At 43.1% G+C, this 18616-nt stretch overlaps 1 protein-coding gene across 1 annotated transcript; it reads left to right on the top strand.

The window, feature by feature from the left end:
* The first annotated feature begins 5650 nt into the window (after nucleotides 1-5650).
* LOC139435053 (piggyBac transposable element-derived protein 4-like) lies at nucleotides 5651-7711 on the top strand. Its single transcript, XM_071205368.1, has 3 exons — nucleotides 5651-5882; nucleotides 6351-7472; nucleotides 7578-7711. The coding sequence occupies exons 1-3, from the start codon at nucleotides 5651-5653 to the stop codon at nucleotides 7709-7711; spliced, it is 1488 nt and encodes a 495-aa protein (XP_071061469.1).
* The last annotated feature ends 10905 nt before the right edge of the window (nucleotides 7712-18616 follow it).

The following is an 18616-nucleotide window of genomic DNA, read 5'->3' as shown; positions in this document are numbered from 1 at the left end:
ACCCGACCCGTCGGCACAAGATCCGCAACCCAACCCGAACCCGCATAGCCTAGCCTATATATGAGTAGTGAAAACGTGCAATTATTAACACATGCAGTTGCATATTTGTCTCAAAAAGCGTGGGATGTTGGTTATTTTCTCCATCTAGGATGACACCAAAAGCAACCCAGACGTTGGATTTCGCTCTTGAGGAAGTGTTATTGAAAATGCTGTATTCTCCATAGAGAGCTTCACCTCAGCCATTTCGAATGTGGCGCGCACAGCAGCAGATTGATGCGCTGCAGAGGTTATGATTATGCACGGTCCCGCGGAGGAGAAGTCTGAGGATTTAAACATTAAACTAAATTATTATTATTTTAATATATTTATTATGCAATACCCGCGACCCGACCCGCATCATCTTTGTTTTACCCAGAACCGAACCCGGAAAAAAGCGTTTGAAAAAATACCACCCGCGAATCACCTTTTTTGCAGGTCACCCGATGCAGGACTCTGGCCTGATGTGAACATTTCCAGAAGAACTCTAGCTTGAATGGCCTTTGTATGTGTATACAGTACAGCCCAACCATGTACACCTTCTTTGCATATTTCTATGCCGTAATTCATACTGGTCCTCTCACGCACATACATTCTCCTTACAGTATACATATAGGCTATATGAGTCCGTGTATCTACGGACCATTTGTTTTTCTTTATTAAAAAAGTAAACGGAAGAGCGTCTAAGAGGCGTTTTTGCCATTTTGCTTTTTATCTTACTAAATGGTCTAATGGTCAGTGGAGCGAGGGGGGGGGGGGGCCGGCGAAACTCGCGGAAGTGATTTCAAAACAAAAAGCACTCGTTTGCTTGGAACAAAGAAAACGGCCAAGTCACACATTGAGTCCAGAAAATGAATGTTATTAAGGGCTGTAAATATAATAAGCCTGTGTCTAAAATTGACAACAGGCTTATTATATTTACAGCCCTTAAGATACACTTTTGTGTTTAACAGCTGACCACCATGACATACTTTGTTTTAGTAGATTTCGTATGAGAGCAAAATGTATAAATATGAGCATTAAATTATATGAATATGAGAACAAAATGCATGAATGTGTGAGTGACAATATATGAATGTGTGCATTGAAATTTGATAATATGAGGGCAAAATGTATGAATGTGTGAGTGTAAATATATACGTGTGTGAGAGTGAAAATGTATGTATGTAAAAGGAGAATATAAGAGTGAAAATGTATGTATGTAAAAGGAGAATATATGTGTGTAAGAGTGAAAATGTATGTATGTTAAAGGGGAATATATGTGTGTAAGAGTGAAGATGTATGTATGTAAAAGGAGAATATATGTGTGTAAGGTTGAAAATGTATGTATATAAAAGGAGAATATATGTGTGTACAGTAAGAGTGAAAATATGCTGCATTTTGAATGTCCGATAGTCCACCATTTCCACCGGAAATATCAAACATTTAATAAAAGTGAAAAACAATGAACAAGACTTAACGTCTTCATCATAATTAATTATATTTATTTCGTATGGATGTAGGATTTTTGACTTTGTTTAGAGCAGTGATCTTCTACTATATGAACATTTTGGACCCAAAATCACAAAAAAACCTAAAAACAGATTTGGAAAATGATATTATTTTTCATATAGGTAACACAAACATACACAACGAAACCATTTAAAAGCTGGAAATATATAAATGGGATGTCACTATGATAATGTGAAAGTTTGATTGAGGTAGCATGGGATTTCATTCTGATAAGGCAAAAGTGTTATTAATTAATTAATTCCTTGCATTTATTATAGCGCTTTTTCCAGTGCTCAAAGCGCTTTACAGATACACATTACACACATATGTTTTTTATACATGCAATGGTCACTGTGGACAATACCCACAGGAGCAAGTTCAGGTGAAGTGTCTTGCCCAAGGACACACCGGCTTTACAGACACAGCAGCGGCGGGTTTCACCCCTTGATCTGATGATCATTGCACAGCGCACTGCGTCACACCGTCCATCTTCACGCCTCGATGACCTCGAGGCGCTTTTACAAGTACACATTAGTATTATACATGTACTGTATGTATTATAAATATAATACAAATATATATATATATACACATTATGTACAAAAATCAGTTTTTTCTGTCTTTATCTGTGCCGCGGTTTCTGTCAACTACGACACAGAGGGCAACATCACAGATTCCTCCTCCTCCAGGTAAAAAAACAAGCTTAAAGCTTGACTCACGTTCAGAGTTCTCTTCATCATAGTTGAATCTTCAAAACTCTAAATCTAACTATATCTAAATTCTCAATGTTTGTCTGTCACTTTACTTCAATCGCAGTCTCACGCCGTCTCCCGCCGCCTGTCTTCGTCTCTCTCCATTTCCCGCCGTCTCTCTTCGGTTCCCACCGTCCCTCTTCGTCTATTTTCGTCTCGTTTCGTATCACTCCGTTTACCTGATTACCTCACCCCCTTCCTGGTAAATACATCCTGTTGAGCAGAATCTACAGTTTCCAGTATTTTCCGTTTCGTAAAATGATCAAATATGGCGAAGATATTCAAATATGTGCTTCCATATTTCATACTTTTGAAATGTATTAACTTTATATCATCGTATCTCCGTGTTTACTGGGTATTTTTGCATGAAACAAAGACTGGGATATAGTTTCAAGCCAGTACTTTCGACAGAAACACACGGCAATGTTGTCCGGACTGTTGTTTTTATGTGGCACCGGCTTGAACAGGTCATGTGATCTGATCACGCCGGCATGACGGTCGACTCCAAAGGGTTAATATTAAATACATATAAGTATTTTTACAACTTGTATTTAGAAATACTCTGTTGTAATTATTGATGCATACATGTGTTCATCCATTCAATGTGGCATCTGCTATAATGGGGTTAATGTATGATATTAATTAATAATACATTATAATATATGATATGATAATTACATTTTAGTTTTATTCATTTCTTATTTCGTAGTTTCTCATTATTATTATTTTTATCGCTCATCTTATTTTTGATTTTATTAATCTGTGTAAATCTGTGCTGTCCTGTTTTTCACTCTCACACTGTTGCTGTTTGAACTACTGAATTTCCCCACGGGATTAATAAAGGTCCATTTTATCTTATCTTAATGTATAAATTGATTTACTTCAATCTACTGTACTGTGTAAAAACACCCCAACAATATTACAAGAAATATACTGCATAAAGCAAACTATATACTTTATTTGATCTAAAATATTGATGTTTCTACAACACCCAGTTGTCCTTGTGTATTTTGTGAATAAAGCGCCATCTCATGGTTAAATCCTGTAATTGAACAAATGGGGAAATTGGGCAACGCCCTCTAGCAATTTGGCAACACCCCCAGCCACTGGCATCCGCTGGGCTTTTGACTGGGACACACCCATGTGAGTCCTATCTGGGGTGCTACATCTGTATGTAATGCGTAGTGGCACTACACCCGACTTTTCTAGTACGGGACGCGCCTACGGGTGCTGTCCTTTCACGGAAGGTGGTCACCACGGACGCATGTCAGACAGGCTGATAGGGTATTTACGAAGGTCGCCCGGTGAGAGGTCTCTAGAGCAGAGACCTCCAGCGGGCGCACGTAAATCACCCGGAGCTTTTAGGGGTGGTCCCCACCCTAAAACGCTTCCTGCCTTCTCTCAGAGGACACCATGTCCTCGTGAGGACAGACAATACGATATCGTGTATGAACCGCCAAGGGAGGTTGCGTTGTCTCCAGTCACACACACTGGCACACAAACTGATCCCTTGGAGCGGCAGATGTCTCCTCTCTCTGAGAGCGACACAGGTACCGGGAGTGATGCACCTCGGGACAGAACTACTGTCCAGAGGTGCACCACTCTATGCAGACTGGACTCCACATCCAAGGATCGTGAGTCCGCTGTGGGTGCGTTACGGCAGAGCCGCGTTAAATCTGTTCGCATAAAGAAAAAATGCTCAATGACAGCTGTTCTCTTTAATGCACGATTTAAACGCACTGTTAGGCGGGGACGCACTCGTACACGATTGACCTCCGGGTCCTCTGTACACGTTCCCACCCCTGGCTCTGTTACCCCCAACTCTGGCCAGAGTGAAGGAGCAACGCCACACACTTATCCTGATGGTTCCGCCCTAGCCCGCAACGTACGGGCTGGCGGAGATATATCAGCTGTTGTGCTGGCAGCCATGGCAGCCCCCACCACGCAGGGACAGATTGTCTCGGGGGGGGGGGGGGGGCGATCCTTTACCCACGCCCAGAGCGCGGGGCACTATGGGCCTGACCCGTGAGTGGTACAATCTGAATACAGTGGGACTCCCTCAGAAGGTGATAAACACTATTCAGAGTGCGAGAGCTTCCTCCACCAGGTCTCTTTACGACTGTAAGTGGAGGGTGTTTGAGGAGTGGTGCCTTCAAGAAGGACACATCTCTTTTCAATGTCCTGTCGGGGTGATTTTATCATTTCTACAGGACTTGATCGATAAACACAGAGCTTTCTCCACGATCAAGGTGTACCTGGTTGCTATTGCTGCATGCCATGTGGGCTTTGAGGGTAAGACGGCTAGCCAACATCCTTTGGTCTGCCGTTTTATGAAGGGAGCGCGCAGGCTCCTCCCTGTCTCCAGGTCGCTGGTGCCCTTATGGGACTTGGCAGTGGTTTTAAATGGGCTCAGAATGACCCCATTTGAACCCCTGGAAGGAGCTGACATGAAACATCTGTCACTCAAGACAGTGCTGTTACTGGCCCTGGCATCCGCCAAGCGGGTCAGTGATATTCATGCACTGTCTGTACATCCTTCATGTACTCAGTTCGCCCCAGGGCAAACGAGAGTGTTGTTGAAGCCCAACCCTGCCTTTACACCAAAGGTGGTTGGTTCGTGTACCCCAATTGACATTGAGGCATTTCCTCCGCCGCTGGTTTCCTCCGGGGAGCAGCAGCAGGATCTGTTGTATCCAGTCCGGGCTTTACACACATATATGGACAGATCAAAGGAGCTTCGTCTTAATGACCAACTATTCGTGTCCTGGGCTAACCCTCACAAGGGCAAGCCTGTTACTAAGCAACGGCTCTCCCACTGGATTGTGGAGGCAATTGCTTTGGCCTACAGTAGATCTGCTATTTTCAAAAGTGCACAACGAGACTAAATGGATGGATGCAAGAAAATAAGTAAAGTTATAGTTTAGTTTGGCATCTGATTTAGGGGACTAAACAATACACTCGTTGTATTTGTTACCTGGTGGTTACTTACTTAGTCGTCACGAGGGCACTTTTAACACCAACGGGTACATTTTACCCGCAGCTGTTTTTTTATTGTATGTAACTTTTTTTCAATAAAATATTAACGTCTCCCAGTCCGTGACTTTTCCTGAAAGTGTGTTATGTAACACCCTGTGTTGTTAAAAATTGTCAATATGAAGTCAGATTGAAAAAATCGCTAAAATTGCTATTTATACCTATTTCCGCCAGCGGGTAATATTTACCTCATAGAAATGCAGCGCTCCTCGCGCTATTGATTTCGCGCATAAACATAAACATGACGTGTTGCTATAGCAACGCCTTTTGTCTACTGCTGTAGATAGAGAGAGAGATTGAGAGATAGTCAGAGAGAGAGAGCCGGTTATATTTCGAAAATGGACAAAAGAAAGAGACTCATGAACGTACAGGAGGCACTAGCGTTGCTAAACCGTATGAGCGAAGCAGAGTCTGATGGTGGGGAAGTATCAGGACTGAGTGATGTGTCCTGGGTTTGTTCTGCCTCTGATGGGTCATCTGACAGCGATCCTGAGCCTCCGCGGAACGTGAGGCTGTCCCATCATGACCCCCCGCTTGCAGATGAGCCTACTGTACCAGCCCATGCAGAAGGTATGATACAAATAAATAGGGATATACTGTACAAGGCTATTCCTCACTCAATTCAGTGTTCCTATCTGTCAAACACACTCAGACATACACAGTGAAGCCACACACACACACACACACACACACACCATCTTATCGCTAAAAACACTCGGCCGTATAGTATAGCCTATATCCTCGTTGACAATTTATAGCGGTACCGAAGTCGAGAGCTGATTTTTAGTCCCAGTCTGCCCCTGACACACAGTCAACACTGATAGCAACGTGTCCGTATATGTTTACCTGCTCTTCAAGGGAGACTAATATACAAAATAGGACTAGCCTACTTTTCTACAAATCGTAGGCTATAAGATATCAAGGCATATATAGATAATGCTTTTTCTTTTTACTAATGATCTTTTCATTGCCTTTCGAGGATGTAATATTATCAAATATACTTTAGTCTAAAGTAGTGTTTTCCTCTCTCCTATTTAGTGTGTGCCACTGAGCCGTCACCAGCCCAAGAGATCGGGAAAGATGGCACAGTGTGGACGGTCATGGAGCCTTGCGGAGGCGCAGGGAGACGGCAGATACAGAACATCCTCACGGAGTCTGCTGGCCCAACACCACACGCACGTCACACCATTACTGACAAACTCACAGCCTTTATGTGTCTGTGTGATAGTGTAATGTTGGAGGAAATCCGTGATTGCACAATTGCTGAAGCGCGGCGAGACAGAGCCACCTGGGATGTCTCTATTATGGAGCTGAAGGCCTTTATTGCGCTTCTCTATGTGAGAGGTGCATATTGTGGGAAGAACATCGAGATGGAGAGTTTCTGGTCCGAGCAGTGGGGCAACGCGTTCTTCAACGCAACACTGTCGAGGAACAGGTTTCGGGAAATAATGCGCTACCTGCGCTTTGATAAAAAGGAGACCCGCCGATGCCGGTTGACCACCGACAAGTTTACACACGTGAGGAAGGTGTGGGATCGTTTTGTCGATAATTCAATCGCGTCCTACAGGCCAGGCTCCGACATCACTGTGGATGAACAGCTATTCCTGACAAAATCAAGATGTCCGTTCACACAGTACATGCCCAACAAGCCGGACAAATTTGGCATCAAGTTTTGGCTGGCAGCTGACGTTGACAGCAAGTACATGCTGAATGGCTTCCCTTACCTGGGAAAAGATGCCAGCAGGCCAGCAACACAACGGCTAGGAGAGAACGTGGTGCTGAGGCTGGTGGAGCCCTTTGTTGGTAAGGGAAGAAATATAACGACAGACAATTTCTTTACCTCCCTCCCTCTCGCCAAAGCGCTTCTCGCCAAAAACACCAGCCTAGTGGGAACCATTAAGCGCAACAAGCGGGAGCTCCCTCCCTCTGTGCAAGGGAGATCTGAGCTCTTCAGCACCAAGGTGCTGAAGAGCGAGAAAATGGTGCTCTCAGTGTACCAGTGCAAGCCAAGGAGAAACGTCACCATACTCAGCACGCAACACCAGCATGTGGCCATCTCCACAGAAAGAAAGCGAAAGCCAGAGACTGTGGAATACTACAACCACTCAAAAGTGGGGGTTGACGTGCTCGACCAAATGGCTCGCCAATATTCTGTGAAAGGTAGGCTATTATTGTTATTGTTATTGTTATTATTATTATTATTTTAGGCCTATAGAAAACACTGCATTGGTCAATCGTTTTTACTAAATCCTATGTTTCTCTCAGGTGGCACGCGTAGATGGCCCGTTGCTGTTTTTTATAATGTGCTGGATCTCGCTGGATCTCGCTTGGATCAAAAGCGCCACCACTGGCGGACCTGCCCTTCAGCGGTGCTGGTGCAGAAGAGCGCAGGAGAATGACCTGCATGGTGAAGGCGCACTGCATGCAGAATAAAACATTCTGCAAATGTGTCAAGTGTGGGGAGGCTGTGTGGCAAATGCACAGCCAAGGTGCTCAGTGTTTGCAACAATTGTGTTTGAGTGTTTATGAAGCGTTGTGATCGATGTGTTCTTATTGTTCTTCTTGTCTGATGTTTTTTGTTATTTGTATACGTTCTGTGTTATCTGCTGTTCAATTTTATAACAAATACATTATTATATAAATTTATATTATTGTCATGTTGTTGTTTTTTTATGAGTAGAAGGCTATCAGACGAATCATTTTTACCTTTACGAAACACAAGCCTAACATCAAGCGTTTATTAGCGAGAGTGGGTAATATTTCTGCCATAGAATATGCAGCGATCCTCGCGCTATTGATTTCGCGCGTAAACATAAATATGACGTGTTGCTATAGCAACGCCTTTTGTCTACAGCTGTTCCTATAGATATAGAGATAGATAGATGGATATATATATATATAGATAAATAGATAGACAGATATAGATAGACAGATAGATAGTTATAGATAGAGAGAGAGATAGAGATATATACCTAAACAAAACACAAGTCTAACACCAAGCATTTAAATCAGCACTGTAGCGATATCTTATACTTCATGCTATCTGTACAAACTATATAATATGAAAAGCTGAGAGTCCACAGATTATATTGATATACATTTCATCCCTGTGCGATCAAAACTCACTGTTCTGTATGGTACATTGTACCTTGGAAATCAATAGCGGGTAAACTTTACCCGTTGGCGGATATAGGTATACAGCGACCTCTGGCGGTTCTAGTGTTAATCGTGTTGCTGCGTGCTGCTGCACCACACACCCGCCGTGGCCTGTCTGACTGAGTGACTCTGCGCGCTGCGCGTTCACGTTGAGAGCAGGGAAGGGAGGGGCTGCAGCCAGGGCACGTACGGGAGTTCCGCGGGGCACGTGTGGGGATGTCTGACAAAATTACAACGCACATTTGGGGCATTGTTGTATATATTAGAAGCTTTTAATCCAGAATTGATCGATGTTACCATGAGCCACATACAGTACACTGTAAAAAAAAAAAAAAAAAAAACTGTAAAAAACGAACTTTCAAAAGGGCACATTGCTGTCCAGAGGGCAAAACGGGCAGGTGCTCAAGCACTACCTAGAGTCTGTGTGCACGTCTCTGCTTCTAACAGATACAACATAAACCGATCCTTCAGCCTCATATGAGCTCTCAGACACGTTCAAAATTAAACTGTCATCGCTGTCTGAGCTTGCTGCTGTATGCGCCATCGTGCGTTTACATGCAGATGCTGGGATCCTGAACGGTGCAGCTGGAGCGCTGTGCCCGCAATGATGTCACACATAATTTGGCGGGACTTGAAGAATCCCCAAGAAGATCCAGAAAATGGTCAACATTGAAGGGCAGATTAATGGTTATCAAAGTACAAATATCCAAAATCAGTTCAGTAACGGTTTTCAAGGGACAATATTTACTCAAATTGATGGGTTTGGATGATGGGGGAAAACTCGTGTGACAGGCTCTTTAAGTACTGTTAATACCTTCACAGAAAATTCAGAGGTTTTTCATTTCACTCCTCTTTTAGCTGACATTTAATAAATGCAGGTACAGGTTTTTAGCAGCTATTCATACTAAATCAGTTGTCCCTCCCCTGGTGCCAGGACCAACTTTATCTTTAGGATCTTTAGGCTTTGCAGTCTTGCCATGCTGTCCATTGAAAGCCAGTTGGCTAGAAAGCTGGACTTGATCAGGGACTTTGCCTGTAACGGTACGTCCACACAGCCGCGTTAAAAAAATCTTGGAGTTGGGCGTATCTGAAGCTTGGGGATTTTTTGCGACCAACAACCAATCACACGAATCTCCCGCCCCCGACATACAAAGCAATAGCAATGTTAAGACCAAGTAAACTGGATATAAAATCCCCAAACAGGCGAAAACCTACCAGTCTACACTGTCTCTGCCACCTCCCTCCATACCTGGTTCCTCCGGTTATCCCGGTAAGTTAATAGGGACTGGTCATAAAGAACCGGGTGATTTGCTACCGCAATAACTAATTTCTCCTCCATTTTTAGGAATATCGAAAATTCATGTCACTCCCAGCTTGCACGCGGTTTGATTGGCTAGCGCTTGTACTGTCAGATTTGCATAAACAGGATTTGATTGGCTGACGCTTCCACCTCAGCTTTAAAAGTTGAACATTGCTCAACTTTTAAATCCTGGAAATCTTCGCTTTGCTTCCCACAATGCAGTTCGGCGAAAAGTGAGGCAACGTGACGTCACCCCATTCAAAGTGAATGGGCAGAAGCGTTGGAAGATTTTTTTAACGCTGCTGTGTGGACGGGCCGTAAGAAGGCTAGGCGCTGGGCTCTTGATGAGTAAGGCTGAGCCAGGGCTCGTAATAACTGTTAAAGGGCAAGGCTATGGTAACGATATTAGATCACTACACAGAAGATGCATGATGAGAAAAAGACTGAGAACAGGTAATAGGCTCTGATTTAGCACCACCATCAGGCCTTTTCATTTCCGTTTTGTTGTCCATTTACACTGTGGAAATTGATGTGAGATATTGTACCAAAGAATTGAGGCAACATATTTGTGGTATGTTCATTTTAATGTCACCCATCTATAGGAGGTGTATTACATCATGTCATCTCTAATATATGTGTGGGTTTATACATTCCTGTGTGTTAATAGTTGAAGGAACAAAAAGTACATTTTTCCTCTTAAATATAGAGAGGTTTTTTTATAGATTCTTGAAACAATGTTCCCTTTTTCTTAAAAGTAGATTAGCGCAATAGTCTTTTTCTTTGACTTTTACATGTTTATCAAAAGGGTGTTTTTTAAGCTATTTTTGAAGAAGGGAGATGCAGAATTTAATTGTGAGTTCTGTTTTGAGTGAAAAGATTACCCCTTTGAGTGTTTTTCTGGGTTAAACCATCGATAGGCTTTGCAAATTGGGAGGGACATTTTCCCTGATTTTAATGATGTGCATCTTGCAGGCCTTCCCAACACCTGTGGCTTTCATAGCGGGAAAACATATGGACTATTGTGTGATAAGCTACATAATAAGAATGTGTTTTGCTTCAAACGGAAAACTGTTTGGTTCTCTGCTGCCCGCGCTGATTCCCTGTGAGACAGCGTTTTGGTATCTCCCAAATGAAACTCCACCCCTTTCTGTTTGTGTGGGTATTGATAGCTTGTTTAGCTTGTTGTTCCCCCTCTCTTCTCTCGCAGCCCGGACCGGAAGGTCGGGGCAGCCCGTGAACAAGGCCAGGAGTAGGCATACTCCTGACATTACGCATATGATATGGCTTTGTATGGTAATGTATTATATGGTATTGCATTATTACCTTTTATGATTAACCCTCGTCCTGGTTGTTTTGAGTGTTCCTTCTTTTAAAGCAAGCTCATAGGAACGGCGCGGAGAAAAGTAGTACCAACTCCTTCAACACCCGCTTATTTTGTCGTTGGTATGTATATTTAATTAAAAAATCTACTGCTTGTTCTTTTTTTTGTTATAGCCTTTTATAAATGATAATATTGGTGTTAATGTTCACTTTATTTTAATTTAAGAGGTCATGTATATTTATTTAGATTTTTGAATGTTTCATTCAAAAATGTTATTAAAAAGGCATGTACACCATAAAAGATGACGATTGAGGTCTATTGTCAGGAATGTTAGTGTTATATAAAATAGTGAATTCTACTGGAGCAGAATGTTGCACGTGCATGCGTTTGAAAGTATAACGTGCTAGCCTGCTGTAATACATCGTATAGTCAGGCACACATTTATGAGAGATTTAACAATGGCCAATTATATTTCTTAAATAATATGTAGCCTATTCCCAGAGCATAATTCATGGGGCAACAAGGTGAGGTGTAAAATGTGTTTTAATATCATAAATGTTACGCCAGCAAACTTCTTGTACGGACTTCGGCAGTAGTGAAGACTCACTGAACGAATTAAGTACAAAGACGAATCGTTCGCGAACGTGCAAATCACCAGAAGTCGTTCGCAAACCGGTGAACGAATCAGTGAACGAATCTGTGAACGAATCTTTCAATTGAACTGAATCAAAAGATTTGTGTCCCCGAAGGGAATCGGAATTCCCATCACTACAGAGGGGAGAGCAGATTTAAAAGGTTTAGCGGAGCGCTATGATAGGCTTGTGAGAATAGAACGAAGTGATTGGTTAAGCTGGGGAGTGACGCCCCCGATCACTTATTGAGAGGAGAGAGAGTAGTAACATGGAAATAGTGAATGAATGAGTAAAGAAGGTCTTCCTGGTTGAATGGTAAATGGACTGTACTTATATAGCGCTTTATCCAGTCTTTACGACCCCTCAAAGCGCTTTACATACTACATGTTAGGGGTGTAACGGTACACGTACCCGTACCGAAATTATTCGGTACGGGCCCTTCGGTTCGGTACGGGTGTGTACCGAACGAATATAACGTTAAACGTAAAAAATTGAGAACGTGAACAACTTTTTGGAAGTAATCTCAGGTGCTGTGGGCGCAGCATTCAGAGTCATTTGCTCACATTGGGTTCCACGCGTCATAGAGCAAGCAAGTCATTTCATTGGACGAGAGAGGCATGCTTATGAGAGCTGGTCACAGGGATGCGTTCAAATTTAGTCAGTAATTTGAGGAACTCTCAAAATGGCGAACGCAGGGAAAGTGGAGCTCGAAAATCCTCCACCAACATTAAAGTCTCCGGTTTGGGAACATTATGGTTTTGCAGTTACATACAACGATGACGGACAAAGACAGGTGGACCGAACTAAAGCTGTTTGTCGGCATTGTTCGACACACATTGGTTACGAGGCCGGCAATACAACAAACATGCACACGCATCTGAAAAGACATCACCCGAACGTAAATATTACCGGTACCAAACGAAAAATGACTGAAGTGCAAACTCAACTCCCACTATCATTTAAGCCTCCACCACTCGTAAAAAGTTCCGACCGAGCCACAGCTATCACAAACGCCATAGGTGTTTTCATAGCAGCGGACATGCGACCATATTCCGTTGTGGAGAATATAGGGTTCAAACACATGTTGAGAGTGGTCGAGCCTCGTTACCAGGTTCCCTCTCGTCCGCACTTCAGCCAGGAAGTGATACCAGCACTTTACAATAAAGTGAAAACAACAGTTGTCCACGACCTATCCAAGGCATCTTCTATTGCTCTAACGACCGATGGGTGGACATCTCGGGCCACCGAGAGTTATTTAACTGTAACGGCGCACTACATTACACCCGACTGCAACTGGAACATGCAAAGCCACGTCCTGCAAACTCGCCCCCTTTACGAACAGCACACAAGCACAAATCTGGCAGAGGTACTGAAGGAGGTAGTGTCAGAATGGAAGTTGGAGAGGCCAGGTAACACAATTCCAGTCACAACAGATAACGCAAGAAACATTGTCAATGCAGTCAGTGAAGCTGGACTGGGCCCCCAAATTGGATGCTTTGCTCACACAATCAATTTAGCAGCACAAAAAGCAACAGGAATCAACCAGGTGTCCAGGCTGCTAGGCAGAATCAGGAGTGTTGTGTCTTTCTTCCACCGTAGCACAACAGCTGCACATATATTGCAGTGCAAACAGGAGATGCTCAATGTGCCAAAACACAAACTCATCCATGATGTCCCCACTCGCTGGAACTCCAGTTATGACATGGTGGAGCGGTATCTTCAGCAGCAAGCTGCTGTTTACTCAGCATTGACAGAAAAGGCCCTCAAGAAAAACAAAAACATTAATACATTGAGTGACCAGGATGTGAGAATGGCAGAGGAGGTCATTGAGGTCCTTAAACCCCTAAAAACAATTACAACACTGATGTGCACTGAAACAACTCCATCAGTTTCAATGATCCTGCCTCTCAAAACAATGCTGCTGAAATCCATGGGACCAAATGAGAAGGACTGTCCAACTGTGAAGGAAGTCAAAGCTGCCATCAGAGGGAGCCTAAAGGACAGATACACTGACCCTGCTCTTCAGGACTTTCTTCATAAATGCACAGCTGTAGATCCAAGGTTCAAGGCCCTTTCTCATATGGATAATGCCTGCCGTGAACACATCTACAACAGTCTCACCACAGAGATTGTGGCCATTGAAGAACAGGTATACAATTAATTAATTTCCTTATGCATAAATTCATTTTTGCTTAATTTGAAACATTTTATAGCTGTTACAATGTGAATAGTACTCTCATGTAAAATATAACATTATTTCTGTCATTTAATTCTGCAGAGGGAGGCCACAGAGACAGCAGGAGCCATGTCATCCGCAGGGAGAGCAGACCCAGAGGAATCTGTAGAATCTTCCTCCTCCTCCTCCTCCCATCAGGAAGTCAGCCATGGCAGAACTGTTTGGTGAGCTCTTCAACACTGAGGAGAGAAACAAGCCCACTTTGCAGCTGGTGAAGGGAGAGGTTACCTCATACATGGCAGCGGACAGCACTTCACTGGACTCCGACCCACTTGCATGGTGGAAGAACAATGAGGCCAAATATCCTCATGTTGCCATGTTGGCAAAGCGCTACCTGGCTGTATCTGCTACCTCTGTCCCTAGCGAGAGGGTGTTCTCCACAGCAGGAGACATTGTTAGTGCCAGCAGATCTGCCCTTTTGCCAAGCAATGTGGACAAGTTAATTTTTCTAAAAAAAAACCTGAAAATACAATGAGAAGCAATCTGCCGGCTAATGTCAATCTGCTGGCTGCTCAGGTCTGAGTACTAGTATTACGAACAGAGTACTACAGTACAGTTCAAGCACAGATTTCAGTTCATCGAAATGCTGCACTTTTATGTTCATTTTGTTATATTTTGTATTTATTAGAGTTCACAGTTTAATAATAATAAAAAAAAAAAAAAAAATATTTTATGTTTTGTGAGAATTTTTTCTGCTGTACCGAAAACGTACCGAACCGAACCGTGACCTAAAAACTGAGGTACGTACCGAACCGAACCGAAACCGTTACACCCCTACTACATGTCGTTCACCCATTCACACCCTTTCATACAGAGCAGTACCACTTGCTCTAGGACCTAACATTCACACACCGTTGGCCATGCCATCGGGAGCAACTCAGGGTTAAGTATCTTGCCCAAGGATACATCGACATGTTGGCTGCACGGGCTGGGATCGAACCCACAACCTTCTGGTTGAAAGACGACCACACTCCCTCGCAGCCACAGTCGCCCTGTTGAACTTGCGCTGAGCTTCATTTCACCGCTCAGTGTCAGTAAATATTGTGCAGTTAGTATTGGACTACAAGATAGATGCAAGCCTGTACAGGTAGAGTTATTTAAAGCATAAATGAGTCGGTTGGGTTCTGGAGGTGTGGTTACAGCATTGTGCTTGGTTGGCGTGGCCTGTGATATCTTTTCATGGGGCCCAAAATCCCTGGCGGCTTCCCTGAATATAGATGTGAACCATTACCCTACATTTTTTTAATTGGTTGAACGAAATACTTTTATCAGTGTAGCTGAGGATCTTGGGTAATCAGTTCAGTGGCTGTGTATCGCAATGATGCTCGAAATGTCCCTTTATAGGCCTACGTCTGTTTCCGGTTATTTTTATTTTGAAATTCAGTTCCTGACGGACGCCAAAAAAACCTGAGATTATGGAATGAAACAAATAAATAAAAACAAGGATAATTGTGTGTTATTGTTGTTGAGTAAATAACAATGTGTTATTTAGAAAAGAATAACAAATTAGAAGGAAAAAAAGATTACAAAAAATACAGATTTCAGTATTCTGAGGCTCTGACCCCCATCTCTTTTCCTCACAGACAAATTAAAAAAGTCCGACATACGATTTAAAATAAAAACAATAATCGTGGCTTGATTGAGTAAGAACATGTTTTTATGAACCCCACAGCTTCCGGTCTTCCAAGACCCGAACGGACAAAAAGACGTGTTGCAGGCACGAAACATACTACCAATAGAAATACATTGCTTTTAAAATCGTTCTGTGTGTCACGGAAAAAAGGGGAAAATCGTGTTGATGAACACGAATCAATAGATTAAATGTCGTGACTATAACACGAAATGCCGTGAGACTGGGTTGGTAGTTAACAGTGTTGGGCAAGTTACTTCCAAAATGTAATACAGTACTTATTACTGTATTCTCTAAGTAATAAGTTACATTACAATATTACTGTATATTTTTTGTATTCTTCCGGGTCCGGCGTCCATGGAAGTCCACCGCCCAGGGCTGTACTCTCCCTGGTTGATGATCATGGCGGCGGGGTGTGGGCTACTCGCTCATTGCTAGAGATGCCCCCGCCTCATCAGGTCAGAGCGATTATTGGGCCGCAAGGCCGAATAAGTAGCTTGGTCCACGGGCCTTGCCCCAGGCCCGGTTCCCCCGGGGACCGGTGCTCGTGGCTTCACATGATATAGGGTCGACCCTACTTCATCACAGGCCCAGAGGTCGCGTTAACCGAATATTTTCCGTCTATGACGGTATTTTTTTAACAATGACGGAAAAATCTGAAAGCAGTCCGTCATTTTGACGGATTAGAACAAACTCGGAACAGCACCAATGTTTCAAAAAAGTCACATTTTGTCGTAAAACTGTTGAAATATAAGACTATGAAAAATGTTGTGCATGGAACATAGTCAAGTTAGCTACCTAGCTAGTAGCGACGAGTAGCGAGCACGTTAGTTAGCATTACATTACTTAGCCGTGTCATTTTTAGTAGCCTTACCATGAAGTTATTATTTTATTACATGAAGTAAACTAAAATGTTAAACAGTAAGAGTAGTCATGATGGTAAGTATTTCGTGAAACATTTGAAGAGTAGCCTACTGCGCTCTCCACCGGGTGCTAAGGAAGCAGTTCAGGGAGAGTCGAACAGGCAGGGAGCTTTCCATGACATTCTTCTGGACGTGTTTCATTGTGATGACAGTGAGGGTGAGTCAATCTGTTTGTTGGAAAGACAGTAGTTGTGTGCTTACTGAGAGAAAATTATTAGAAGAGATAATTATTCAAAGTGTTGTTACTGACCTTTTTCTCTTTTATTTTCTTTACCTCACCTGTAACTGCTGAGACGTTGAGGAACATGCACAGTGACCTGCTCTGGCAACCTGATTTCCACTGTACGTAGTAGTATTTGGTTATGGTATATTATTTATATACATCAAAGGCACAATGCACCCCCCAGAGATACACATGTATTGAGTGTGATATTTTGCATAGGTCATGTGAAATCATCTTTACACACTAGAAAACTGTAGGAGCGGCAACTTGTTTTGAAAATTTAATTTTTAATATCCGATAATAAAGTTGATCTGTTTTCTTTATTCTTCTCTCTTCCCAGCTCCATCCATCACCGTTCTCTGTTCTTGCAGGTCCTGCTTGCTAATCAATGCTTTATTTTTTTTACACAATTACAAATAAAGTCAATGTATTGTATGACATGAAGTTGTGCTTCATTCTGAGTCAATAATAAATTCATTCTGCCTTCATTCATTCTGCCTTCAACTGCACAATGATTGTGGACTGCACCGACATCCATGTAGCTGCCCCCCAGTAAGGTTGACATAGTCAACATACAGCTGTGCTCTTAAAGTTGACATGAAGAATTTGTGAAATATTGGTAATTATTTGGAAAAAATGACTGACGATGCAGAACACTTTTTTTATTTAGGAACAGTGGTCAGGTGAAGCATTTATCCCTACATATGTGTCACACTTAAAAGGCCAAACAGTGTGTTTGGCCTTTTAAGAGCTCTGTCTTACTTCCTCACTCTTGGTCCTCTTCTACCTGGAAATAAAGACAACTAAAACACACACAAGCTGAATGTTACAAGTGCTTCACAAGATAAATACAAGAGTGCAGACTGTTTAAACTATGGGTAGGGGGCTATTTGGCAGGTTTAAATGATTGTTAGTAATGAATTATATAATGTTCTCATTGTAGATGAGCAGACAGGGAGCCAGATGAGAAAAGCAGAATATGCAGCTGCCATTTTCCTCATGGAAAAGAGAAAGGGCCAACTGTATTTGAGTGGACCAAAGAGAAAGGGAGCTTAGCGGTTAATCAGTCCAGCAACCACAGCTACAGCAAAGAGAGGCCAGAGTCTGCAGAAACTGACCCCGAATTCTCCAGCGTGCAGTCCGCAGACACCGAACCTGGACCCTCCAGTGTGCAGTCCAGTTGTTCCGCAGACCTGGCAGGGGATACTTGGATGTGAATGGCCAAATATTCAGCAGCAGGCGTACCTGATGAATCCGTATGGAAACAGGGCTTCCTGATCAGGCCATGTTTAAAAGGGTGGCGGGGTTGGTGGAGCGCTTTGAGGGCTCCATCGTGTATTACGCTGGATGGAAAGTGGAGGGCATCCTGCTGGCAGACCAGGTCTTCATGGCCATGATGAAGATCCGGTAGAATTATCCTCACCGGCAGACCAGGTCTTCATGGCCATGATGAAGATCCGGTAGAACTATCCTCACCTGCTGTTCGAAAAAATGATGTCCACTGTGCCCAGTAGGCAAAAAAAAAAAAAACAGCATTCCTGCTGCTTTCCAGTCCTCTGCCTTCAACTGCAGAATGATTGTAGACTGCACTGACATCCACGTGGCCACCCCAAGTCAGATGGACCAAGCCAAACTGACGTACTCCACCTACAGAGGGATGCACTCCTTCAAAGTGCTCATCTCTGTGGCCCCAAATGGAGTCATCAACTTCTGCAGCCAACTCTTCCCGGGCTCTGTGTCTGATAAGGCCATTATGCAGCATTCAGGCATTCTGGAACATTTAGTGGCTGGCGACCTTATCCTGGCAGACAAGGGCTTTTTAATTTCAGATAGTGTGCCTGCGGATGTGATTTTGAACATTCCCCCTTTCCTGAACAAGGGTA

This window comes from Pseudochaenichthys georgianus, chromosome 14, assembly GCF_902827115.2.
Source record: "Pseudochaenichthys georgianus chromosome 14, fPseGeo1.2, whole genome shotgun sequence".
Lineage (NCBI taxonomy): Eukaryota > Metazoa > Chordata > Actinopteri > Perciformes > Channichthyidae > Pseudochaenichthys > Pseudochaenichthys georgianus.
Note: the sequence above shows the minus strand (reverse complement) of the source record. Positions and strands in the feature narration are given on the sequence as shown.

Bases quoted from the DNA above. Each gene is read 5' to 3' on its own strand.
- LOC139435053 (XM_071205368.1), top strand. From the start codon at position 5,651: ATGGACAAAAGAAAGAGACTCATGAACGTACAGGAGGCACTAGCGTTG. The intron at 5,883-6,350 runs GTATGATACAAA...TCTCCTATTTAG, and splicing joins TGTACCAGCCCATGCAGAAG to TGTGTGCCACTGAGCCGTCA. The intron at 7,473-7,577 runs GTAGGCTATTAT...TGTTTCTCTCAG, and splicing joins TCGCCAATATTCTGTGAAAG to GTGGCACGCGTAGATGGCCC.